The sequence below is a fragment of the Dipodomys merriami genome, unplaced genomic scaffold, assembly GCF_024711535.1.
Source record: "Dipodomys merriami isolate MVZ:Mamm:240054 unplaced genomic scaffold, mDipMer1.0.p SCAF_60, whole genome shotgun sequence".
NCBI classification, from domain to species: Eukaryota; Metazoa; Chordata; class Mammalia; order Rodentia; family Heteromyidae; genus Dipodomys; species Dipodomys merriami.
In genome coordinates, this window is record NW_027206180.1 from 7,215,870 (window position 1) to 7,239,335 (window position 23,466).

The 23,466-nt window shown below is 62.9% G+C and overlaps 6 protein-coding genes across 7 annotated transcripts; 3 read left to right on the forward strand and 3 right to left on the reverse strand.

Annotated features, from left to right (window-relative positions):
- Nucleotides 1-5,915: 5,915 nt before the first annotated feature.
- LOC138814450 (basic proline-rich protein-like) lies at nucleotides 5,916-7,271 on the reverse strand. The gene is made up of 2 exons (XM_070003342.1): nucleotides 7,099-7,271; nucleotides 5,916-6,828 (listed from the first exon to the last, which is right to left on the reverse strand). The coding sequence occupies exons 1-2, from the start codon at nucleotides 7,269-7,271 to the stop codon at nucleotides 5,916-5,918; spliced, it is 1,086 nt and encodes a 361-aa protein (XP_069859443.1).
- On the forward strand, nucleotides 6,105-13,070 carry LOC138814608 (BICD family-like cargo adapter 2). Its single transcript, XM_070003655.1, has 10 exons — nucleotides 6,105-6,132; nucleotides 7,265-7,551; nucleotides 10,047-10,262; nucleotides 10,389-10,505; nucleotides 10,642-10,788; nucleotides 11,396-11,587; nucleotides 11,669-11,818; nucleotides 11,971-12,101; nucleotides 12,193-12,313; nucleotides 12,437-13,070. The coding sequence occupies exons 2-10, from the start codon at nucleotides 7,270-7,272 to the stop codon at nucleotides 12,590-12,592; spliced, it is 1,512 nt and encodes a 503-aa protein (XP_069859756.1). The 5' UTR covers nucleotides 6,105-6,132; nucleotides 7,265-7,269; the 3' UTR covers nucleotides 12,593-13,070.
- LOC138814609 (THO complex subunit 6) lies at nucleotides 12,883-16,328 on the reverse strand. The gene is made up of 13 exons (XM_070003656.1): nucleotides 16,075-16,328; nucleotides 15,079-15,194; nucleotides 14,899-14,963; nucleotides 14,717-14,820; nucleotides 14,586-14,623; nucleotides 14,455-14,503; nucleotides 14,289-14,360; nucleotides 14,101-14,203; nucleotides 13,958-14,007; nucleotides 13,821-13,883; nucleotides 13,612-13,722; nucleotides 13,395-13,529; nucleotides 12,883-13,320 (listed from the first exon to the last, which is right to left on the reverse strand). The coding sequence occupies exons 1-13, from the start codon at nucleotides 16,111-16,113 to the stop codon at nucleotides 13,240-13,242; spliced, it is 1,026 nt and encodes a 341-aa protein (XP_069859757.1). The 5' UTR covers nucleotides 16,114-16,328; the 3' UTR covers nucleotides 12,883-13,239.
- A 100-nt stretch (nucleotides 16,329-16,428) lies between these two features.
- Nucleotides 16,429-17,762, forward strand: LOC138814610 (host cell factor C1 regulator 1-like). Of its 2 annotated transcripts, XM_070003657.1 has the most exons (4): nucleotides 16,429-16,622; nucleotides 16,909-16,965; nucleotides 17,078-17,206; nucleotides 17,417-17,762. In XM_070003657.1, exons 1-4 carry the CDS (start codon nucleotides 16,528-16,530, stop codon nucleotides 17,550-17,552), a joined length of 417 nt encoding a protein of 138 aa, XP_069859758.1. In that variant the 5' UTR covers nucleotides 16,429-16,527; the 3' UTR covers nucleotides 17,553-17,762. The 2 variants fall into 2 exon arrangements, with proteins under 2 accessions (XP_069859758.1, XP_069859759.1); XM_070003658.1 differs by lacking the exon at nucleotides 16,909-16,965.
- Nucleotides 17,763-18,011: 249 nt separating this feature from the next.
- On the reverse strand, nucleotides 18,012-19,790 carry LOC138814485 (tumor necrosis factor receptor superfamily member 12A-like). The gene is made up of 4 exons (XM_070003380.1): nucleotides 19,660-19,790; nucleotides 18,899-19,003; nucleotides 18,657-18,791; nucleotides 18,012-18,563 (listed from the first exon to the last, which is right to left on the reverse strand). Exons 1-4 carry the CDS (start codon nucleotides 19,751-19,753, stop codon nucleotides 18,508-18,510), a joined length of 390 nt encoding a protein of 129 aa, XP_069859481.1. The 5' UTR covers nucleotides 19,754-19,790; the 3' UTR covers nucleotides 18,012-18,507.
- Nucleotides 19,791-20,929: 1,139 nt separating this feature from the next.
- LOC138814486 (claudin-6) lies at nucleotides 20,930-23,460 on the forward strand. The gene is made up of 2 exons (XM_070003381.1): nucleotides 20,930-20,946; nucleotides 22,224-23,460. Exon 2 carries the CDS (start codon nucleotides 22,244-22,246, stop codon nucleotides 22,907-22,909), a length of 666 nt encoding a protein of 221 aa, XP_069859482.1. The 5' UTR covers nucleotides 20,930-20,946; nucleotides 22,224-22,243; the 3' UTR covers nucleotides 22,910-23,460.
- Nucleotides 23,461-23,466: the final 6 nt, after the last annotated feature.

Genomic DNA, 23,466 nt, shown 5'->3' on the forward strand with positions numbered 1-23,466 from the left:
GACTTCGACGGGATGCGGGGACGGCGAACCGCAGCGCCGACCTCCGGGCCTCCGCGCCCGGCCGCGCGCGCGCGCACGCGGGGCGGCTCCGCGGAGTCCCGGTGCCCACGGCCCCGCGGCCGGCGGGGCGTCCCGGAGACCCCGCGCGCCGCCGCGCTCCCGCGCCTCCGGGCCTCGCGCCTGCGCTCCCAGCGGCGCGGGAGGCGGAGATCGGAGCAACGGGGTTCACAGCCAGCCTGGGGGAGCGGGAGACTCTGGTCTCCAATGAACCATCCAAAAGCCAGGAGCGGAGGTGTGGCTCCAGGGGTTGAGACGTGTGAAGAGCGCCAGCCTTGAGCATCTAAAGTAAGAGTCGAGTAAAACAGGCCCCAGGTTCAAGCCCTAGCAGCAGAAGAAGGAAAACCATAATAAGAAAGAACTGCGAGGGGTGGTGATTCAGCGCAGGGCCGCCCTGGGCTGTGCCGCCAGAGCCTCGGCCTAGGCCGCCGCCTGGCTGAGATCCTTGCTGTGGTGATAGCAGGGTTTTATGGCTGTCTTGGATAGGGTTAACCCTGCACCCCAGATCTGCAGTTGGGGATGGAGGAAGTGTAGGCATGAGAACCCTTTTATCTCCCCCCCCCCCAGGCTAGGACTTGAACTGGATCTCTGACACTTGTACTCATTGACTCGTTGGCTGGTGCCCTACCACCTGAACCACGCCTCCAAACCCCAACGCTTTGATTACTCATGGATTCTTTCTCTCGGGAACAGGGTGGCCAGGAGTGGGTTTTATCATGGTTAGGGTGAGGATTCCACCAAACTGGCCAAGACTTTTGGGATTTACATTTCTCTCCCGTGGGAGGAAGTGCAGGGAGGGGTGAGCTTGCCCTGGTGTGGAGCAAGAGTGCGGAGCGAAGGCATGGAGCTTTAACACACTGCAATGGACTCTGCATTACAGGACACCAATGGAAAGCACCTTGGTAATCTGGTTGTTACTGAACAAAAATGGCAACAAATGCACACACACACACACACACACACACACACACACACACACACACACACCCCTACCCCACCCCAAGTGCCAGGCAGAGAGCATGGAGAAGCTGCCTGTAGACTTTGGCCTGTGCCATCTTCCTGCAACTTCATGGAATCTCGGCAAGAAGCACCAAGCAGAACCATGCCAACCTTCCTACCATGAGACCCTGGTACAAAGAGGGCTGGGGGAATGCAGAAGCAGGAGGTGGCCTAGAAGACCGCAGACCGCCCACGACTTCCTGTGTGGATCATTCGAGCCCAAACCAGAGCAACTGAAAGCAGATTTGAAATTGCCACAGGCTAGAGACGGAGAGACACATTGACTACAACGGGCATAGCATCCTAGCTATTCAGGAGGCTGAGATCTGAGGATCACAGTTCAAAGCCAGCCCAGGCAGGAATGTCCCATGAGACTCTGATCTCCAGTGAGCCATCAGAGAACTGGAGTGGCGCTGTGGCTCAAGTGGTAGAGTGCTCGCCTTGAGCTGAGGAGCTGAGGGACAGCACCCAGGCCCAGAGTTCAAGCCCCACAACTGACAAAAGAAAAAATGGGGGGCATAGCAAAATTTGGGGGTGATTGCTCATGATTGTGGTGGTATTATACTGCTGCTTTTTTAAAATACAAACTCCCTTCAATGAAATGGGACAGGAATGGTAGGTAGCTCATGCCTGTAACCTCAGCCTTCTGGAAGCTGAGGTAGGACTGAGAATTTGAGGACAGCTTGAGCCACATAGCAAGTTCAAGGACAGTTAGGGCCACATGGTAAGACAAAATTGGGAGGGGAGAGCAGAGGGGAGGCCACGGAGATTCAGAGAAGACCCCGAAGGCAGGACTCTGTGGCACCCAGGCAGAGCGCTATGATGCAGCTGCAAGCCAAGGCATGCTGGCTGCCTCCCATCCCCACAGGCTAGGAAAGAATCAGGGAACAACATTGCTCTCAGAGCCTCCGGGAACCGGCTGTGGCCCCTGCAGCCCTCCTGGACGGACAGAGATAACCTTGCTGCTGTTTAGATCCCCAGTCATGGTGTTCCATTGGCCCTGGGAAACTAACATCCACCCCAGTCAAATTGATCAGAGCAAGCTGCAGTCTGTTTAGCTCCATAGAGACGGAGCTGGGACAGCTGGGATGGAGAGGGGCTGGAGCAAGCCTGTGCCCCACCAAAGCAAAAGAAGAGCAGACGGACAGATTGTCATTGGCTTCTTTGTGCAGCTTGGCTGGGAGGAACCAAGGAGACACACCGGGGACCTCCAGCTCCTCCATGCTTCCTGGAAAAGGCTGGGCGAGCAGGGGGGACCCTGTCCGCTAAAGAGGAAGAGAGATTTGAAGACACAGCAAAGGTACACTAGGTCTGCTATGAAAGAGAAAAACCACAACTCTCCTAAAAGGGAAACAGAAAGACTGAAGAATTCCCAGTGCGCCCAAGAGCTGCCGTCAGCTTTCTTGTTCTTAGTATCGCCTAAGAATCAAAGGGGAAGCCAGGCCTGGACGAGCACGCCTGTCATCCAGCAATCAGGAGATGGATGACTGGAAGCATGAGGCCAATCTAGAGGAGATGTCACGTTCAAGAGGCTGGACGCTGACGGCTCACACGTGTCATCCTAGCTGCTCAGGAGGCTGATCTGAGGATGGAGGTTCAAAGCCTGCTTCCTCACTGTTCCACGTGAGCAAATGTTACGGTTAGGGTGAATGATAAGTCCGTGTGTCTGGCACTCTTTCCTCAGTGTGCGCTGTAGCTGGGGCTTGAACTCAGAGCTTCGTGCTTGAAAGGCAGGTGCTCTCCCCCGCCCCCCACGCTTTTTTTATTTCGTTGCTTGTGGGGCTTGAACTCTGGGCCTGGGCGCTGTCCCTCAGCTCTTCAGCTCGAGACGAGCGCTCTACCACTTGAGCCACAGTGCCACTTCCGTTTTCTGGTGGTTCATTGGAGATAAGAGTCTCATGGAACTTTGCTGCCCAGGCTGGCTTTGAACCGTGATCCTCAGATCTCAGCTTCCTGAGTAGCTAGGATGACAGGCGTGAGCCACTGGCACTTGGCTTTTATTAGTTCTTGCTACCTACTAATTTTCGTTTGGGGTTTGGCTACACCATTAGGCTATTTATTTGAGAGCTCTTTGTGTTTGTTTGATTGTTTGCGTTTTAAACTGGGCACTCGGAGCTATGAACTTCCCTCTCAGCCCTGCACAGTGTGAAACATTTTATAGAAAGGTTGAAATGCTCCAAACAATAGTAGTCATTGCTGAAAGCCTGGAGGCGCCCTGGTCTGAAGCACAGCCATTCCCGGCCTGTCTTCTGTGCCCAAGCTCTGGGAGGTCAGCAGAGTGCTGTGGCCTCAGACAGGTCATGGTGTGGTGACATCTGGGAAGGCTTCCTGGGGGAGGAGGCTGCTTTACTCCATTCCCCCTGGACAAGCAGTGGATGCCCAGGGAGGGCTTTGCAGCTGGACATGAACCAGGCGTTTCCAGAGAGCTGGCTTGCTTGAGACCAGGCTGAAGAGCAGGTACAACTCTCCCTTTCTATGTGTATAGCGTGTGTGTGTATGTGTGTATGTGTGTGTGTGGGTGTGTGTGTGTGTTGGTACTAGGGTTTGAACTCAGGGTCTCACACTCTTGCTAAGCTTTTTCCATCAAGGATGGGTGCTGTACCACTTGAGTCATGCCTCTACTTCTGAGTTTTTGCTGGTGAACTGGAGATAGAGTCTCATTATTTTTCTGCTGGGGCTGGCTTTAAACTTCGATCCTCAGATCTCAGCCTCCTGAGGAGCTGGGATGTAGCCATGAGCCATCGGCACCCAGCTTCATCTCCTGCGTCTTATCTGGAAACGTCCCAGCTCTCCAGGGCTTCCCAGGGGACACTGAGCCCCCTGCCCATCTTCCTTCTCCTCAGTGCAGGGGGAAAGGGGTGGGTGCTGGGACTCTCATCCAGAAGTCCAGAATTCAGATCCAGCCAGAGACTAAAGACTGGAGGCTAGAACTGCAGAGAAACTGGAAGCTGGATTCAAACGTCCGGAGTCCCAGCACTTGGAGGCTGAGGCAGGAAGACTGCAAGCTGGAGGAGAGCCTGGAGAGGAAGACTACGTCGCAAAACAGACAAAACCAAACCAAACACATCCGGGCCACGGCTCCCGTGGGTTGCCATCGGGGAGATCGCCCTGGCACAAGATCCAGGCCCTCTGTGAAAAAAACAAATGGAAAGGGGACAGGGCTGGGGTGAGGGGTGTGCCTCAAGTCATCCTGTAGACTTGTATGGCCTAGACACACAGTAGGCATGTGATGCCTATAAGCTAACACCCGTCATCACCCTGTTTTACAGATGGGGAAACTGAGGGCTGCAGAGGTCCGTGGGCGGATGGGTGCGTGCCTGCTAAATGGCCAAGTTGAGATTTGGACTGAGGCCACGGGGTGCCGGTGCCCAAGGACCGAGCTCCTTTGTGTTGTTGTTTTATGGGTTTGCTTCTGGTTTATAGGACCGCGCCCCTCCCACGACCTGGGTGTAAGGGGAGCGGCCGGGGAGCCGGGCGTCGGCCCATCATCTGCAGATGACTTCAGTCTCTGCCCAGCGTAGGCAGGGACAGGGCTCAGGGAAGCTGTGCTGACCTTGGGGGGGGGGGGGGATGGGGGGGAGGAGGGGGGGATGGGGGGTGATTCTGGAAGTTAAAGGGGACTGGGAGTATTTTTTGTTTTTTGTTTCTGTTTGTTTCTTTGTTTTGTTTTTGGCCAGTCCTGGGCTTGCACTCAGGGCCTGGGCGCTGTCCCTGAGCTTCTTTTGCTCAAGTCTAGCACTCTACCACTGAGCCACAGCGCCACTCCAGGCCTTTTCTGTGTGCGTGTACTGAGGAATCGAACCCCGGCCTTCATGCAGGCTAGGCAAGCACTCGACCACTGAGTCACCTTCCCAGCCTGACTCTGAACTTTTATTTCCCAAGATGGCAGTGCAGCGTGGGGGGGGGAGGGAGGAGACCACACGCCCTGTGGCTCCCACAAGCATTCCCTCCTTGCTACACGTTTCAACTCTGAAGTTGCTTTGCTCTTTTTCTGCTGACAGGAAGCCTTGTCCCAGCCCCAGGGCCTGGAGTTCTAGGCCCTGAACCTCCCGCCAAGTTGTCCTTGCACCCCTTTTCTCACCAGCTGGGAGTCCCAGCTCTACCCAGCTCCCCAAGACTCAAGAATCTTGATCCCAGCCAAAGGTGTGTGGACCCTGCTAGTACTGGATTCCCCGTGAGCATTAATGGGCTGGGGGGGGGGGGCGTGTAGCTCCATGGTGGGCCTCTGGACTACTATGTACAGGGTCCTGGGTTCAAGTCCAAGTACATTTAAATAAGGGAGGGAGTGGGAGAGAATGAGGGAACAGGACTCTGTATGAAAAATGTACATTTTACCTGATGAATATAAATGGAACCACGCTGTATCTCACCTCTAAAAATAACCGTAAATGAAAAAATAAACAAATGACGCAAAGCAAACCTGGCTCACGCCTGTCATCCTAGCTGCTCAGGAGGCTGAGATCTGAGGATCAAAGTTCAAAGCCAGCCCTGGCAGGAAAGTCTCTGAGACTCCTATCTCCAATAAACCACCAGAAAAGCAGAAGTGGCGCTGTGGCTCAGGTGGTAGAGCGCTCGCCTTGAGCTGAAGAGCTGAGGGACAGCGCCCAGGCCCAGAGTTCAGGCCCCACGACCGACAAAAAAATAAAAAGAGTCACCAGGCCGTGTCTGGAGTCTCGCGTGTGCCCAGCTCCGTGGGGACACGGGGCCTGGACCCCGGCCTCTGCCCTGTCACCCCGAGGCCGCAGTCCAGACTTGGGACGCGGGTCCCAGCTCGGCGCCTGCGGGGCAGGCCCGTCCCTGCGGGGCCTCCGCGTCCTGCTGTCCACCGAGCCCCAGACGAGGCAGGCGACCCCCGAGCCTCAGCCTGCGGGCCCTGGCCTGTTCCACAGCAGGTGCTCGGTGCTCGGTGCTCGGTGCTCCCGGGCCGCGCCGCCCGCGCCCGCCGCCAGGGGGCGCCCGCCCTCCGCCGCGGCGCCGCCCTCCGCCGTGCGGGCCGCGCCCTCACCTGTGCGGGCCGCGCACCTGGCGCCGCCTCCGGAAGAGGGGACCCGGCCCGCGGGGACCTGGTGGCTGCGGGTGAGCGTGGAGGGGGCGCCGCGGCCGGGGGCCCGGGGCTGCGGCGGGCCGGGCGGGCGGGGAGCGCGGCGGGGCGCGGCGGGGCGCGGGGCGCGGGGCCCGGGGGCACCGGCCGGCCGGCAGGCGCAGGTGCGGCCGCGGACCCGGGGTCGGGGGGGACCCCGCGGGGCGCCGGGCGGCGCGGCGCGGGGCGCCCCGGGTCCAGGCGCGGGGCGAGGCGGCAGGTGCGGGGAGGGGCGGGACCCGAGGGGGCGGGCCCGGCGCGGGACTCCCACCGGGACCCCGAACCCGGAACCCCAGGCCCCGCGGCCCCCGGGGCCCCGGCCGCCCTCCCCAGGGCCGGGCCCGGCCGTAAACAGAAACCCGGCCCGGGCGCGCGGCCGGCGCAACCTGTTCGCGCCCCGCCCCGGCCGGCGCAGCTCGCGGGAAGGCGAGGCGGGCCAGGGCGGGGGTGGCGGGGGCGGGTCAGGGCGGGGTCGGGGTGAGGGAGGGGTCCGGGCGGGGGCTCGGGGGGCAGCAGCGGCCTCCCCCGCAGTGAGGGTCCCGCGCGCTCCGGGGCGGGGCGGGGCTGGCCCGCGGGAACCGGGCTCGCGGCTCCTGGCCCGGGGGTCGGGCAGTGACTGGAGGGGCGGCCGCCGTCCAGGGGGGTCGCACAGGCTTCCCGGGGTCAGAAGGCAGCTGCTTTCCTTCTGCTCCCTGCCTCAGTTTACCCCGGGGACATTAACGGGGAGCCGGGTGGCTGAAGTAGATCATTAACCTTCGGTGGCCCAGGGCGGCCTGGGGCCCGACGGCCCCGCAGGGGTGGGGGGCTGTCCCGCGGTGACTGGTCCCCGCAGGGGTGGGGGGCTGTCCCGCGGTGACTGGTCCCCGCAGGGGTGGGGGGCTGTCCCGCAGTGACCCGTCCCCGCAGGGGTGGGGGGCTGTCCCGCGGTGACCCGTCCCCGCAGGGGTGGGGGGCTGTCCCACGGTGACCCGGCCCCGCAGGGGTGGGGGGCTGTCCCGCGGTGACTGGTCCCCGCAGGGGTGGGGGGCTGTCCTGCGGTGACCCGGCCCCGCAGGGGTGGGGGGCTGTCCCGCAGTGACCCGTCCCCGCAGGGGTGGGGGGCTGTCCCGCAGTGACCCGTCCCCGCAGGTGCCATGAGCTCCCCGGACGCGCCGAGCCGCCGCGGGCCGCTGTCGGGGGGCGCCTCCCCCAGCGCCGAGGACGGCTTCTTCCCCTTCGTGCTGGAGCAGCGGGACTCGTTCCTGGAAGGGGGCGGCCGGGGCCCCGAGGAGCCGGAGGACCTGGCGCTGCAGCTGCAGCAGAAGGAGAAGGACCTGCTGCTGGCTGCCGAGCTGGGCAAGATGCTGCTGGAGCGCAACGAGGAGCTGCGGCGGCAGCTGGAGGCGCTGAGCGCCCAGCACGCGGAGCGCGAGGAGGTGAGGGGGGCCCGGGAGACCCGGCTGGGGCAGGCCAGAGGCAGGGGCTGGGCTGGGCTGGGCTGGGCTGGGCTGGGGCAGGCCAGAGGGCAGGGACCGGATAGACCGGCAGGAGGACATCTCTGGAAGGACTCGGTGCTGGCCCCAAGCCCCTCTGCCAGTGTGGTCCAGTAGTGGAAAGCAAGATGTCCAGCCTTGCACCAGTGGCTCTCGCCTTTAATCCCTGCTACTCAGGAGGCTGAGATCTGAAGGCAGCCCTGGAAGGAAAGTCCACAAGACTCGGGTCTCCAATTAAGCAGTGCAGAGTTGCGGTGGAGCTGTGGCTCAAGTGGTAGGATATCGGCCTTGAGCATAAAAGCTAAGCCGGATCTCCAGGCCCTGAGTTCAAGCCCCAGTTCTGGCATCAAAACAAAACAATTCTAGAGGTTGAAAGTGTGGCTTGAGTAGTACAACAAGAGAGGGGCCAGGAGTTCAATTTCCAACCCCTGATACTGCCAGACAGCAGGGGGAGGGAGAGAGGAAGAAACAAAAGAAGGGAGGGAGGGAACAACCGGAATCTGGGCTGTGCTGAGGGTATAGCTCAGTGGCAGAACTGGCTGTGTAACCCCGGCCACCCTGGCAAGTGGCTGGCCCTGCTGGCGGTGCGCTAGCTCATCCAGCGCACAGCACAGCCACCAGATGGCAGCAGCCGCTCCCCATCCTCACGGGGCAAGGGATTTTCAGACGTCACCTCTGGGCACCTCTGCCAAAAGCCTCTTCCCAGGCTCTTCATGGCTCCGCTTCCCAAATGCCCTGCACCCTTTCTACCAGGCTGCCTATTAGGCATCTCAACCTGTTCATGGGCTCTCCATCACACATGCTCTCCCCAACCTCTGTAAACCTGTGTGTATGTGTGTGTGTGTGTGCATGTGCACGCACATGTGTGCCAGTACTGTAGCTTGAACTCAGGATCTGAGCATTGTTCCTGAGCTTTTGTGTTCAATGGTGGCACTCTAATACTTGGTCTACAGTTCCACTTCTGGGTTTTTGAGCATTAATTGGAGATGAGTCTCACAGACTTTCCTGCATGGGTTGGCTTTAAACCTTGATCTTCAGATTGCAGCCTCCTGAGTAGCTAGGATTACAGATGTGAGCCACTGGCACCCAGATGTACTTGCTGGTTTTGTTTTGTTTGTTTGTTGTTGGTCAGGGCCTAGGCGCTGTCCCTGAGTTCTTTCGCTTAATGCTAGCGCTCGACCACTTTCATCCTTAGTGCTACTTCTGGTTTTCTGGTGGTTAATTGGAGAAAAGAATCTTGCCAGGCTGGCTTTGGACGTGATCTTCAGACCTCAGCCTCCAGAGTAGCTAGGACGACAGGCGTGAGCCATCACACTGCCTGGCTGCACCTGCTGTTTCTTAACACAGACTTCTTTCTGGTTGGTTCCTTCTGGCCCTACAGGAGCCAATCCAAGCATCAACTCCTTAAAGCCCCGCCCCACTCACTTCCTTGGGTTCCTTCACAGCCTGGACTGCCTTTCTGAGATTTCCTGCTTCAAGCATGTCTCCATTTGCCTATAGCCCTGTGGACTCTAAGCTGCTAGAGGAGGCAGCCTGAATGGCCTCCATTAACCATGGACAACTAAGCCCCAGAACAGGAGGAGCAGGGAGATACTGGATGGAGGACGCAGGATGGAGGGGTGTTGGAGAAAATGGGATCATGAGACTTGGAGATATTAAAGGGACTTTCGCAGACTACTCAGACCCTGCAGAACCCAGAAACCACAAGCACAGCTGAGTCCCCACGGCCCGCCATTCTAGACACTGGCTGCTGGCTGGGCCTGGCATCATCCCCTGCCACTCATCTACCGTGGGCCCTCGGACAAGGTGTTTAAGCTCTCCGAGCCACGTCTGAGGGCATGCACAGCGCCCGCTAGTGGATTCTGTGAAGTCATGCAGATTCAGGTGGTGCTTTAACACCTGCTAATGATCTGCAGCAGCTGTGGTTATTGTCATCAAGGCTCGGGCCCTTCCTGGTTCAAGGTCCAGCAGAGAGAGGCCCCCTCGAGTCCTGGGCTTCCCCAAACTGGTCATCTGGGTGTGCCAAACGCGTCCCCCCTGCTGGTCAGACAGGTTTGGGGGAGGGCAGGTGGGGGGGTAGAGTCTGGGGTGGGGCAGGCCAGGGTTGGGCAGGCCAGGGTTAATTAGAGGGAACTGAAGAGAGGGGCTGGGCAGAAGCTGGGGTGCAGAGCCCCAGGACGCCCCAGGTGTGTGAGGCCATGGGCCGCGGCTTAAATTCTGCCCGGCTTAGGCGCCAAAAACGGCGCATGCGACCTCGGGCGCAGAAGCTGAGGCGGCAGCCTGAGGTGCGTAGGGGTCCCGGCGCCCCACTTCCATCGTTATCTAGACCTTCTCGCTACTGCTCTGCCTCTGATCCTTCCGGGTTGCCGTCTCTCCCCCTCTGTTTCCTGTCTGTGTGGCACGGGCTGTGATCTGACCCCGCTCTGTCCCCCGCGCAGCGGCTGCAGCAGGAGAACCACGAGCTCCGCCGGGGCCTGGCCGCGCGCGGCGCCGAGTGGGAGGCCCGGGCCGTGGAGCTGGAGGGGGACGTGGAGGCGCTGAGGGCCCAGCTGGGGGAGCAGCGGTCGGAGCAGCAGGACAGCGGGCGCGAGCGCGCGCGGGCCCTGGGCGAGCTCAGCGAGCAGAACCTCCGGCTCAGCCAGCAGCTGGCGCAGGTGGGCCGGGCCTCACCCCCGGAGGACGGGGCTGGCGTCTGGGCCCAGCGGAGTGGGGGTCAATGGTTGAGGCAGGAATCAGCCAAAGGCTCTGCTGCTCACCCCCACCCCCACCCCCGTCCCCAGGCCTCGCAGACGGAGCAGGAGCTTCAGAGAGAACTCGACGCCCTCCGAGGGCAGTGCCAGGGGCAGGCCCTGGCTGGGGCGGAGCTGAGGACGCGGCTGGAGAGCCTGCAGGCAGAGGTGAGCGGGGGCTGGGGCTGCGGGTGAGAGTTAAGGGTTGGGGGTCTTGTCTGAACCTGAAGCAGCCAGGCCGGGCTGGTGTGAGTGAGTTCGGTCGTGCCCCACGCGGGGTCAGCTCTGAGGCCTCTCTCTCTAGAACCAGATGCTGCAGAGCCGCCGGCAGGACCTGGAGGCCCAGATCCGAGGCCTGCGCGACGCGGCGGACAGGGACCAGGGCCGGCTGCAGGCCAGCCACGAGGAGCTGCTGCTGCTGAGGCGGGAGAGGAAGGAGAGCAGCCTGGAGGTGACCGCGGGGAGGGGCGCAGCAAGCGGGGTCCTTGGAAATGGCCGTGGGCGCTCTGGGGAATGGGCACTGACTAGAACAGCCAGCCTGGAGCAAGCGCAAGCTACAGAAGCCTGCTGGGGGTGTGTGTGGGGGTGATCTGCTCTCTCACAGCCCAGCAGCTGGGAGGCCAGGGAAGGGCCCAGGGCCCAAGAGCTCAGGCAAGGAGATACCCGTCAGGGCGCGTCCCAGGCTGTGGACGTGGAGAGAGGGATTGAAAGGAGGAAGCTGCCCCTGATGTTTGAGCTCCTGGCAGGCTGCTTCCTAAGCTGCTTGGCTTCTGACTGTCGTGGGGTGCCTCCCCTCCTGTCCCCCTGTGTGAGTTGCGATGGCCTCGCTGCCAGCTTCTCGGGGCTGTGGGGAGGGCGCGAGGCTGGGAAGGAGAGGACAGTCACCCAGGATCAAAGTCATGAATGAGAGGAGGTAGGCGGCCGGCCAGGGCCCCGCCCCGGGAGGTGAGCGATGGGTGGGGCCGGGATGCTTTGGAGGTGAGGACATCGGGGCCTGGGAGGGCGATCGCGGCGGGGTGCGGGCGCCCCTGACCCCGCGCCCCCGTGCGGCCCGGCAGCTGGACCGCGCGCGCGCCGAGGCCGCAGAGGCGCTGGGCGCGCTCCGCAGGCTGCAGCGGCGCGTGTCGGAGCTGGAGGAGGAGGCCCGTCTCCAGGACGCCGACGTGTCGGGCGCCTCGCTGCAGTCCGAGCTCGCCCACAGCCTCCACGGCCCCCAGGCCCCGGACGCCGAGGCTTCCGGAGACGGCCAGGTAGGCGGGAGGCTCCCAGGCGGGCGGCGCGGCCTCTCCTCCTCCTCTTCCCACCTCCCGACTCACCCGTGGGGCCCGCAGGCCACCCCGGCCCTGGATACTCAGGCGGGGTCCAGCCCCCAGACTGCACCCCAGGAAGAGAGCTTGGAACCCCCCAAGAAGCGAGCGCCCTTGAGCCCCGGGGAAGTACTGGAGCGGAAGGAGGCGGAGGTGGCCAGGCTGCAGGATGAGGTAGGAGGGCGCGGGCCGGACGTCCCGTGGGTCCCCCTCCGCCCGGCCCCTCTAGGGCTTCCCGGGCCCCACTCCAGGCTCCGAGCCCGCTGGGGTTGGGGGGGGGGGCTCGGCGCGGCCCCGTCTTCCCGCCGCCCCTGCCCTGCCCGCAGGTCGCACTGCGGGGCGCAGAGCTGCAGACCCTGCGGGAGGAGCTGCGGCGGCAGAAGGAGCTGCGCGCGCAGGGCGACCTCGGGGAGGCTCTCCGCGGCGCGCTGTCCGACCGGGACGAGGCGGTGAACAGGTGAGCCTCTGCCGTCCCCCTCCGCCCCCGCCGGGTCCCGGACCCCCCTCCCCGCGCCCTCCGACCGGCTTCCCGACCCTGCCGCCCGCAGGGCCCTGGAGCTGTCCCTGGAGCTGAGCCGCGTCTCGCTGGAGCGGGACTCGCTGTCCCGGGAGCTGATGCGCGCCATCCGCCAGAAGGTGGCGCTGACGCAGGAGCTTGAGGCTTGGCAGGTGAGCGCGGTGCCGGGGGCGGGGCGTGGTGACGGGGAGGGGCGTGTCCATGCAAATGACGCGCTCCCCGAGGGGCGGGGCCTCGTCCTGACGCGGCCCGGCCCCACCCCCTCCCGCCTCCAGGACGATATGCAGGTGGTGATCGGTCAGCAGCTGCGCTCCCAGCGCCAGAAGGAGCTGAGCGCCGCGGCCCCACGCCGAGCCACGACCCGCTTCTCGCTGCGCCTGGGCCAGGGGCAGGCCGGTGGCTTCCTTAGTAACCTCTTCCGAAGGACCTGAGGGCTGGACCGCCGTGATTGCCAGTCCTGGGCTCACTCTAATGGCCGATGGAGCCACAAGGCGCAGATGATTGCCAGGCGGTGCCCTCCCCCCCCCAGGAGGCCGACAGAGGCTCTTTGGGAACAGGGGCCAGCTTTAGGGCTGAGGCCCAGGTGGGTGGCGGAAGCAGGTGGGGGCAGAGCTATTTCTGGAATCTCTATAGGTCTATCTTTTGTAAGTACTAAGTGTGGGAGTGGGTATTTATGTATCGATTAAGGTTGGACAGAGTAATATATAAGTCACTACAACAATTTAAGTCTTCGTTTTTGGGAAATCTGAAACTTTATTGTAAAAAAAATAGATGAAGCTGGGCGCCAGTGGCTCAAGCCTATAATCCTGGCTGCTCAGGAGGCTGAGAGCTGAGGATCATGGTTCAAAGCCAGCCGTGGCAGGAAAGTCCATGAGACTCTTATCTCCAATAAACCACTCAAAACCAAAAGTGGTGGTATGGCTCAAGTGATAGAACACTAGCCTTGAGCTGAAGTGCTGAGGGACAGTGCCCCGGTCCAGAGTTCAAGCCCCACGTCCCTCAGCCTGAGTTCCAAGCCCCATGACAGAAAAAGAAAAAAAGAAAACACTCCTAAGCCGCTGGGGGCAGGTATGTGATGTCAGAAAGTCAGGGAGAAGGCTCGGTAGCCCAGGTTGGTGAAGACATCCACCCGGCAGCTGTTGCCCGCAGCAGTCAGGACCTGAGAGCAAAAGAGGTGTGACTGGCCTGCCCACACTCAACCCCCCGGGACCCCCAGCTCCCGAAAAGCCTCACCTTGCACTCGGGTGCTGCCGGCTGTTGGTTGAGGCTGAGGCTGAGAAGCCCCGGGGAGGAGCCAGGCACCTGGGCCTTAAGCTCTCCACTCAGTTGCCACTGGTTGACACAACGGCCCTGGCCAGCGGAGAGAATCTGCAGAACAGGGAGGGGGTCAGGGGTCAGGGCCGAGAGGGGAGCCAGGCAAGGGTGGCAGATGCAAGGCAGAGGGCCTCACCAGGTCCTGGTAGAAGGTGACGTGTTTCTGTGGTGCCCGCATGGGGAAGATGGTGGTAGGTGTGGAAGATCGGAGGTGCCAGAGAGTGAGGGCTGGACCCCCTCCACAGACCTGGGCGGAAGGTGAGGGGTCCCCAGCCATAATGAGCCAGGAGCCCTCACTGAAGAGGGCCCAGAGCTGCTCCCACATCACACACCCGCCCAGCTCACCATCCAGTCTGAATCAGTCGCCAGGCATCCAATCCAGCGCCCGTTGTGGGGTCTTGAGCACTCCTGGGATGGAAGAGTGGAAAGATGAGGAGAGCTTGGGGATATGACCGACAGCGCGGTGGGGACTGTGCCCTTACCTCATGCTTGTAGACCTCGATGGTCTGCACCTCTTTGGCTGTGCGGAGGTCTGTGGGTAAAAAGCCGAGGTTCCTGGTGAGCCACGTGGATCGCAGCCTCTCTCTTATCCTGATGCTGCCCTCTTAACTAGCCATCCTCTTACCCCAAAGACGCACAGCCCCATCCTCGCCCCCTGACAGCACCTCGGGGCTCCGTTCCCGCAGTGCCAGGCAATGGATATAGTCGGTGTGGCCCCGCAGGGCCCGCTGCAGGGAAAGAGACTGGGTCAGAATGAGGATGACCCATGAGTTCCTCGGGGGTGGATTTCCCCAGCTCCAGAGCCCTGCTCACCGTGAAGGCCCCCGTTTCAAGGTCCATGGTGTGCAGCAGACAATCTCCCCCAGCCAGAATGAGGGAGTTCTCCTACCATGGAAGGCAGAGTGGGGCAGAGAGTCAGCATCAAATTAAGACGGGCAGAGCGGGAAAGATCAAGGTTTGGGTCACAAAGGGTTTAGACCTTGGGGATGAGCAGCAAGGCATTGATCTCCGGCACTTCCAGGCTGGTCCTGGGGAGGAGGGGAAGGGGGACATCAGGGGCAGGGCTCTCCCAGCATGCCCTCCGCCCAGGGGTCTTGACCCGTGACTCACCTGTACGGGGGCTGGCGACGCCACAGCTCTTTACAGCCCTTCATAGAAGGAAGGTAGTGGAAACACCAAGTGAACTCAAGTAAGCTTCAGAAGGGGCCGCCCAGTCCTTCTCCAGGCTCTAGACTCCTTACCTTCTTGAGGATCTCTGCCCAAAGCCATGCCTTCACCTCTCCATCCCCAGCACTGAGCAGATGTCTTTCAGTGGAGACCATGCTGTAGACGGGCCCATCATGGGCTAAAGGAAACAGAATTGGCGTGAACTTATCCAGTCTCTTCCTCCATCTCCTAAGCCAGATTCAACAGCTATACTCACCTTGGAAGGTCACCACAGGCTTTTTGCTTTCCTCTTTGGCCTCTGAACTCAAAGCAGCAGACAAGCTGATGCAAAGAGATGAAGCAAGGGGAAGTCAGGGGTCAGAAGCAGGAAGCACCAGTCCCAAGAATATAAAACGCTTAGGGCTCATAGGAAGTGAAAATCAAGGCCCCAGGGTACCTGAAGATGGCGATCTGCCCATAATTGTTGCCAGCTGCCAGGAACTTCCCACAGGGCGAGATGCTCTGAGAGAAGATGGTCATGTGCAGCCGCTGCAGGGCCTGAAACACCTCTGTCTGTTGGGAGACGCTGGATGAGGCCAAACTGGGGGGGGTCCCTGAGTTCCCTGCCATAGGCCTGGCTTCCTAGCCTCCCATACCCAGACTCCTCAGCCTTCTGAGGTGGCTCCCCGACCCACACACTGGTGCCTGCCCCTGTCACCCTATTGGTGCCTCCAGGAAAAGGGTGAGGTGAGAACTGAGGCGGGATGCCTAATGGAACCCTAGAGCGGGCCTCGAGGGGAGCCCCTCGGGTTCCAGAATGGTCAGATGCTCACCGACAATTCCATAAATGTATGTAAAAAGCTGTACAAAGAGCTTTCATGTAGGAAACGGTTAATAAGTGCTCTTGGGGCTGGGGGAGGGCAGCGCTGTGGCTGGGCACATGCTTAGCATAGGCTAGGCTCTGGGTTCCACACAAAGTATCACCCCCCCAAAAAAAAAAAGAAGAAAAAAGACCCCGTATTGTTAGTATGTGTCAATCTTTTTTTTTTTTTTTTGTCGGTCGTGGGGCTTGAACTCTGGGCCTGGGCGCTGTCCCTCAGCTCTCCAGCTCAAGGCGAGCGCTCTACCACTTGAGCTACAGCGCCACTTCCGGTTTTCTGGTGGTTTATTGGAGATAGGAGTCTCACGGTCTTTCCTGCCCGGGCTGGCTTTGAACCGCGATCCTCAGATCTCAGCCTCCTGAGTAGCTAGGATTACAGGTGTGAGCCACCAGCGCCCGGCTGTGTCAAGCTTTTTTAAAAAGTGGCTCTAACACATGCTGCCGTTTAATCCCTGCCTCCTGACTTTCACGTTAGGCTCCGAGCCGTTCCCACACCATTCCCGGCCCACCCCGTCGGAGCCAGCACGGACGGACTACAAACCCCACAAGGTACCGCGCGCAGCCCCGACTCACCTGACCCAGAGGAGCCGCGAGCAGCGAAGCGCGCTCCATCCCCACAAGAACTACAAGTCCCAGGTTGCTCTGCGAGCGGCTCAGCCGGAGGATTCCGGACGTGCCCACGAGTGGCTCTTCGCGGCCCGCTCAAAACGGCCGGCCGGCCCGGCGCGAAGGCAGCCGCTAGTCCTTCCCGGTACCCCCAGGAACCGAGGGGGACGCCAACCAGCCCCCTACACTGAGAAGTGCCGCCCGCGGTGGCTCCCTACGCCGGGTCCCCTCCCCCACCCCGCCGAGCCAACCCGCTTTCCAGCCGCGCGCCGCTCCCCTTCCGCGCCTGCGCAGAACCTCACCACCGCGCGCGCGCGCGCGCGCACCTCAGGCCGCACCTCCCGCGTCGGGCCACGCCCTCCGAGGCTCCGCCCCCGACGCCCGGATCCCACCCCTCTGTCCGCAGGACCCCGAGTCCTAATGATCCTGCAGCAGCCTCTGGAACGAGGCCCCCCGGGCCGGGCCTTGCGCGACGCCCGGGCTGCCCCGGGGCTGACGCGGAGCCTGGAAGCCAGGTGCGTGTAGGGGCTGAGGGCGATCAGGGGCTCAGGAGCGTTGGCTGGAGACCCCGGGCTGGCCTGCAGGAGGACACCAGATGCGGCGAGCCGCGGGGCTCGGGCTGGAGCTGGGGCCCGCCACGAGGGGGGGCTGCTGGCGAGCACTGGCGAGGGCTCGCTCAAGGTAGCACGCACACACAGGGCCGGGCTGGGGGCCCCCACTCACGCTGTACAGGCTCTGGTGGGCAGGTCCCCAGGAAGGGGCCTAAAGGGTGGGGTGCACCTGGCTCTCTCTTTTTCCCAGCTCCCCTCTCCGAGGAGCTGTGCCCCTGAGCACCAAACGGCGCCTGAAGGAGGAGCAGTGAGTTTGGGGGCAGGGAGGACTCCCGAGATCTGTCACCTCCGGCCTCCATCAGACCTCGGCCTTCCCCTTCTCAATATTTCTGCCTGCCTTCCCCTGTGTCTTTCCCCAGGGAGCCCTTGCGCAAGCAGTTCCTTTCTGAGGAGAACATGGCCACCCACTTCTCTCGACTGAGCCTACATAATGACCACCCCTACTGCAGCCCCCCCTCGGCCTTCCCGCCAGCCCTGCCCCCGCTCAGGTAGGCACCTCCGCCCGCCAGGACTTTTGGAGGACCACACTTGGGCCCAAGAGCCACTGCTCACCATGGCCTGCCTCATGGGGCTATTTTTAGCTTCCAGACTAACTTGTGTGCTGTTTCCCATCGTGGCCTCGGGACTTGGACCTTCAGGGTCCTGCCAAGACAGCTATCAGCCGCATGCCCTGATTATCGAAATATTTCCTTTTCCAGAAGCCCTTGCTCCGAGCTGCTTCTCTGGCGCTACCCTGGGAGCCTGATTCCCGAGGCCCTCCGGCTGCTGAGGCTGGGGGGTACTACCGGTCCCCACTACCCTGCAACGCCAACTGGGGACACAATGGAGCTCTGAGCCCTGCTGCCCGTGTACCTTCCCACCCGCTTCCTGCCCCACCACCGCAGAGGCAAGCAGCCCCCCTGGGAGACAAGGTGCTGGTCTCTCCTCCAGACCACATGCCAGGGCATCAGGACCTTTCCAATAGCGGACCCAGAGCTCCATGGGTGGGAGGGACAGAGCAAGGGAAGAAGGGTACTAAATGAATAAAGATTGTGAACAGTTGAAGGTTTGATTCAGTCTGGAACTCCAGGCCTTGGTGGAGGGTGGGGTGCTGGTTCCTGGGGGGGGGGTTCTCCACAAGATTTTCCCTGGAAAACGGTCGGGGCAGGCCAAGTCCTGGCAGGCTGGGCTCCAGGCATTGAGAATGTGTGAGTCAGAGCCCCGCCCCCGCCCCCGCGGTGACTCACTCCCCCCCAGCTCTGAGAAGTCAAGCTGGGGATCAAGCTAGTGCTCTAACCATTTACAGTTAAAGATTCTTTTATTAATAAATTCTCCTCTCCAAAGTTTCTCCCCCAAAATAAATATCTCCTCCCCCCCCCGGGGGGATGGGGGAGGATTTACATGGGGACCTGCCCTCATGGAGGGCCAGCCCCTAGTTAAGAACAGGCTCCTAACCCCCCACCCCCCAGGCCGGGGCTGAGCCGCGGTGGTGGAATTTCAGTCCATTGAGTGCCTAGGAGCGTCTGCCCTTGGAGCGAGCCGGGGCAGTGGGGGAAGGAGACCCCCGTGTGCAAGTACTGCAGTTTCTTTGTATGAGGCAGCATGAGGCTCCTTCTGTCTAGGAGCCAGACAGGGCAATCAGACACCCCAGAAAGGCTCCGCGGAGCCCTGGCTCAGGCCTGGGAGGTGATTCATCACCCCCACCCCACCCCCTGTGGTTGGAAGAGCCTGGCTCAGGCTGTGTCTGGGTGGCCAAGGCCAGCTCCAAAATGAATGAATGACGAGTGGGCACCGCGCCGGTATAGCTGGGTCACTGGATCAGTGCCACACCTGGACAGCCCTCTCCACCGGTCTCCTCGATGGGGGCTGCAAGGTGAAAAAAGAAGGACGGGGTCACCGCCGGCAGGGGGTACAGTGGGGGGCTGTCATGGGCGGACCGACCCGCAGGGGCAAACTTACTGGTAAACTTCTCTCTCCTGCGGCACCGTCTCCAGACCAGGAAGCCGGAAAGCAGGGCCAGCACCAGCGCCAGGCTGAGGGCGCCCCCCAGGATGGGCCAAAGCAACCGGAAGGGAGCGGGAGGTGCGGCTGCACCTAGGGGCCGGACTCGCAGTCAGCGCTCCCCCACCTCCTCACCAGGCCTCGCCCCCCCACCGTGACCCCCCCTTCCCGCCCCGGGGTCCAGGCCCCCCCACACTCACAGCCCGGGCAGAAGTCGCTGTGCGGCCGCGCCGGGCACGAGGCGCAGTCCATGCACTTGTCCAGGTCGGCGCTCCAGGAGCTGCCGCGGGCGCAGGGGGCGGCGCCTGGGGAGGGGGCCGGGGTCAGGGCGCGCCCGCGTCTATTCTCAGGGCTGAGGTCAGGGTCGGTCGGCTCGAATAACGTGAGTCACCGGCGCCCCCCCCCCCCGCCGCATTCCTCACAGGTGACCGCACGGCCAGACCGGGACACGGCCGTGCGGAGTGCGGCGCGGGGCCGGGGGGGGGGGGCCGGGTCCCCGCCCCCCTCCCGCCGCCGGCGGGTGAGTCACGCCCGGGCACCGGGCCCGACCGGGTCCCTCCCCCCACATAGCTGGGCACTGAAGTCACCGGATGGAAGGGGGCACCCCGCGGGGCAGGGGGCACAGACCCCCCCCCGGGCCTGCCGACGCCCCTCCAAGTCCCGGGTCCCGCGGGCCGGGCCGACCCCGGGGGACCGGGCGGGGGCGTGGCCTCTGACCGGACCCCGCCAGGCTTCCGGCCCGCTAACTCCACGTCTGGAGCGGGCTCTGGGGACAGATGACCCCATCAGGCAGGGAAACTGAGGCCGGGACGGCGGGTGAGGTTTGGAGGGGAAGGGGGCCCCGTCCTCTCTCTACCCGAAAGCTCGGTGTGCGGAGACAGCCCCCCGATTCCGCCCCATCCCGCCTCCCCTCGTCCGCCCGGTCCCGCTCCCGACCCCCGGCCCGGGACACCCCGCGTACCCGGCGCCTGTTCCGCGGCCGCGGCGCGCAGCAGCACCAGCCCGAACCCCAGCGCGAAGAGCCGCCGCAGGGCGCCCCGCGGAGCCGCGGCCATCGCTCGTCCTCCGCCGCCGCGGTCTGCACCCGCCGCCCGCCGGCCCGCCGGGCCCTAGGCGGCCGCCCCGGCCCGCCCCCGCCTTCCGGGGCGGGGCCTCGCCTCGGCCCGCCCCAGGCCCCGCCCTCCGGCCCGGCCCGCCCCAGGCCCCGCCCTCCAGCCCGGCCCGCCCCAGGCCCCGCCCTCCGGCGCTCCGGGGACGTGCGGCCGCGCGCTGCCCGCTCAGCGCAGTCCCTGGGCGGGTCCGAGCGGCCCGGCCCTGTCCGTGCTCCAGTCGGGAGATGGGGAATAAGAGATGACCCATGAAGACAGGGTTGTAATTAAGTCTCCATTTATTCGTCCCTGATTTCTCTCGATTGTTCCCCTCAGGCTCCTATGTGCCCCAGGCTGGTCTCGAACTCGCCACCTCCCGCCTCAGACACCCTGAGTAGTTGAGATGCAGCTTTCTTTTGTCTTCAGTCGGCCCTGGGGTTTGAACTCTGGTCCTCGGCGCTGACCCTGGGCCTTTTTTGCTCAAGGCCAGCGCTCTACCACTTGAGCCACAGGGTGACTGGAGGTGAGAGTCAGCCCTGGGGACTGCAGGCGGAGCCGCGACGCCCGGCGGGGTGCGACTTTCTCCAGGGTCCCAAGAACCACAAACGCCCGGCGGCGGCGGCTCCACGATCCGTCGCGTCATCCAGGCTGCTCAGGAGGCCGAGGTCGGAGGATGGCGGTTCGAGGCCAGCCCGGGGCGGGAAGGTCCGTGAGACTCTCCTCTCCGATGAACCACCGGAAAGTGGGAAGCGGCGCTGGGAGCCAGCGGAGAGGAGCGGCCCCGAGTTCGCGCCCCGGGCCCGGCGCGCGCGCGCGCATCCACACCCAAACCGCGCGCCCTCGCATCGACACCCGAGGTCCTTCACTCCAAAACTCAGGTCCTCGCCTCGACTGGCGGGCTTGGACACTGAGGCCCGGGGAGGTTGGGTGAGTTCCCGAGTCGGGCGCCGTCAAGAGGCGTCAGCGGGCCGGGGTCGGAGCAGGTGCGGCCCGCGCGCCCCGCGCGCCCCGGATCCGAGCGCCCGCCTAGCCGGCCGCGACCCCGCCAGGGTCTCCGCTCCTCCCCGAGGGAGGTGGTCCCGTGACGTCACGGCGCCTTTAAGCCCCCCGCCTCCGCCCCTGCGCGCACTCCGCCGCGTCCGCTCAGGTGTTGCGCGCAGGTGAGCCCGGGGCGGGCGCGGGCCGCGCGTGGGGGGGGCGCGGGCGCGGGGAAGGCCCGCCGGGGTCCCCGCGGCGCCCCGGCTCCCGGCCGCCCGGGTCGCCCAGTCCTCGGGCCGGAGGTCGGCGCCGCACCTGGCCTGGGGCCCCCCGCGCCCCGGGGCGGCTCCGGCCGGTTCCGCGCCCCTCCCCCTCCCCAGGACAAAGGCACCGAAACCCGCTCCCCTCCCCCGCCGGCCGGCCCGGGGTGGGGGGGGCGGGCGGGGCCCCGCGGGCCCGGAGAGGACGATCCCACCGCGGCGCCTGCGACCCAGCTGGGCCTCTCCGTCGGGGGTACAGGGAGGTGGGGGGGGCGAGGGTCCCCCGAGACCGTAAGCCCGGCCTCCGGGGCCGGAGAGTAAGAGAGGAGGAAGTGAGGAGCCGCCCACCGGCCACTGCCGGGCTGCCCTGGGCCCTAGGCCCAAACCCTTCAGGAAAAGCCAAGGGTAATGGCCGTCTCCAGCGGGCCAGGGGCAGAGCTGGCCCCCTGTCCTCGCCGACGGGATGGGGGGGCACAGGAGAGACTCACGGAACACACCCCCGCCAGTTTAGCTTCTCCTGGCAAAGATGTGTCCTGAGACCTTTGGTCTGAAATGCATAAGAATACCCCAAACCTTGAGGACCTGTTCCTCGGCCCCGGGCGGAGGCCACGAATCAGCAGGTGGCTTTGAGGAAGGAACTGCTTTGTCCCCTCCTGTTACTCCAGGCCTGGCTGGCAGGTGCCTCCCAGGTGAAGAACCCAGACACCTGTCTGGTCAGGGAAGAGATGGCTTGTGGCGCGTCAGCGGGGCCGTGCTGGGACACAAGGTGTATGTGATCTGAGAGCAATTCGGTTTGGGCCTTGCCTTGGGTGGGGAGGAAGAGCAGGATCTCCACTCTGCCTTTGGGAAATCCACTGTCTTTCCATTCCTTTCTGCTGCTACACGAAGTGAGTTGAAAAGTACCTGTGTCCACGCACCGCGCTCTGTGAGTGAGTCAGCTTTACACTATCACCTGTGTCCCTTTGATTATTCACTGGGATAAATCAGTGCCTGTCATTTTACCAGGGGTGCGTTCATTAAAGGCCTGGTTTGCCCACCCAAAAATGAGGCATAGAGGATGTTTATCTCCTGTATTCCAAAACAGACAGACAGACTTCAGGATACAAGCTCTTGGTGTCCTGCTGATGGAACCAAAGCTATCTAGTCGTTTGTTGTCTGGGCCAAACACTTGTTTGTTTTTGCCCCCCCCCCCCCTGCAGTGCAGCCTCTGCACCTCACCATGGCGTCTTCTGGTCTGCAAATCCTGGGAATTGTCCTGACATTGCTGGGCTGGATAAAGGCCCTGGTGTCCTGCGCCCTCCCCATGTGGAAGGTGACCGCCTTCATCGGCAACAGCATCGTGGTGGCCCAGATCGTGTGGGAGGGGCTGTGGATGTCCTGCGTGGTGCAGAGCACCGGCCAGATGCAGTGTAAGGTGTACGACTCGCTCCTGGCGCTGCCCCAGGACCTGCAGGCCGCCAGGGCCCTCTGCGTCATCACTCTCCTCTTGTCCCTGTTCGGCCTGCTGATCTACCTCGCCGGCGCCAAGTGTACCACCTGTGTGGACGACAAGAACTCCAAGGCCCGTCTGGTGCTGACCTCTGGGATCATCTTTGTCCTCTCAGGCATCCTGACCCTCATCCCAGTCTGCTGGACAGCTCACGCCATCATCCAGGACTTCTATAACCCTCTGGTGGCTGAAGCCCAAAAGCGCGAGCTGGGGGCCTCCCTCTACCTGGGCTGGGCTGCCTCCGGCCTTCTGCTGCTGGGTGGGGGGCTCCTGTGCTGCACGTGCCCCTCGGGAGGGTCCCCGGTTGCCAGCCATTACATGGCCCGCTATTCCACATCAGCCCCCCATTCCCCGCCTCGGGGGCCCTCTGAGTACCCCACCAAGAATTACGTCTGACCTCCATCGGCCTCTGAGCTCAGCCACCACGATGAGGCCCTCAGCACCTTGGGTGTTGGCTCTTAATACTCTCTGGGTTTGAGTTTCTGCTTTTATGGGCAGGGATAATCTTTTTAAACCCACTGGACAATTGAACCAAGATGGGAGAGAATCTCCACCCCCCCCCACCTTCTCCTCTTAGCCTTTCTCACCTTTTTTAACGGAACCAAACGGTGCTTTTGAGTTTCTGGATCTTTCTTTGCCGGGGACATCATCACCATCTTGGAAAGCCAAGCAGGAGCGAGCTGTGGACCCGGCACAAAGGCTGCTTTGCAGTTCTGCCTTTGTGGCCACCAGACTGCCTTGTCCTAGCAGCAGCTGCTGACCCCACAACCGGTAAAGGTGACCACACCCTTCGCCATCAGGCCTGTTAGGAGAGGCGATCAGTCACCCAAGAACTCTCCACTCGTGGCCCCCAAATCTAGTCACCATGGCCCCATCCTGAGTCAGGTTCCGCTTGTGATATACATCCCCGCCCCCCCAAACCTCACCTTGACGCACGCATTTCACCCATTCAC

Excerpts from the sequence above, each read along its gene's own strand:
- LOC138814486 (XM_070003381.1), top strand. The coding sequence starts at position 22,244 with ATGGCGTCTTCTGGTCTGCAAATCCTGGGAATTGTCCTGACATTGCTG.
- LOC138814610 (XM_070003657.1), top strand. The coding sequence starts at position 16,528 with ATGATCCTGCAGCAGCCTCTGGAACGAGGCCCCCCGGGCCGGGCCTTG. Across the intron at positions 16,623-16,908 it reads ACGCGGAGCCTGGAAGCCAG|CTCCCCTCTCCGAGGAGCTG; the intron begins GTGCGTGTAGGG and ends TCTTTTTCCCAG. Across the intron at positions 16,966-17,077 it reads CGGCGCCTGAAGGAGGAGCA|GGAGCCCTTGCGCAAGCAGT; the intron begins GTGAGTTTGGGG and ends GTCTTTCCCCAG.
- LOC138814608 (XM_070003655.1), top strand. The coding sequence starts at position 7,270 with ATGAGCTCCCCGGACGCGCCGAGCCGCCGCGGGCCGCTGTCGGGGGGC. Across the intron at positions 12,102-12,192 it reads CGGGACGAGGCGGTGAACAG|GGCCCTGGAGCTGTCCCTGG; the intron begins GTGAGCCTCTGC and ends TGCCGCCCGCAG. Across the intron at positions 12,314-12,436 it reads AGGAGCTTGAGGCTTGGCAG|GACGATATGCAGGTGGTGAT; the intron begins GTGAGCGCGGTG and ends TCCCGCCTCCAG.
- LOC138814450 (XM_070003342.1), bottom strand. The coding sequence starts at position 7,271 with ATGGCACCTGCGGGGACGGGTCACTGCGGGACAGCCCCCCACCCCTGC. Across the intron at positions 6,829-7,098 it reads CCCTGCGGGGCCGGGTCACC|GGAGCAGAAGGAAAGCAGCT; the intron begins GTGGGACAGCCC and ends AAACTGAGGCAG.
- LOC138814485 (XM_070003380.1), bottom strand. The coding sequence starts at position 19,753 with ATGGCCGCGGCTCCGCGGGGCGCCCTGCGGCGGCTCTTCGCGCTGGGG. Across the intron at positions 18,792-18,898 it reads CAGCGACTTCTGCCCGGGCT|GTGCAGCCGCACCTCCCGCT; the intron begins GTGAGTGTGGGG and ends TCCGGCCCCTAG. Across the intron at positions 18,564-18,656 it reads CAGGAGAGAGAAGTTTACCA|CCCCCATCGAGGAGACCGGT; the intron begins GTAAGTTTGCCC and ends TTCACCTTGCAG.
- LOC138814609 (XM_070003656.1), bottom strand. The coding sequence starts at position 16,113 with ATGGAGCGCGCTTCGCTGCTCGCGGCTCCTCTGGGTCAG. Across the intron at positions 14,964-15,078 it reads GGGCAGATCGCCATCTTCAG|CTTGTCTGCTGCTTTGAGTT; the intron begins GTACCCTGGGGC and ends TCTTTGCATCAG. Across the intron at positions 14,504-14,585 it reads CGTCGCCAGCCCCCGTACAG|GACCAGCCTGGAAGTGCCGG; the intron begins GTGAGTCACGGG and ends CCTCCTCCCCAG.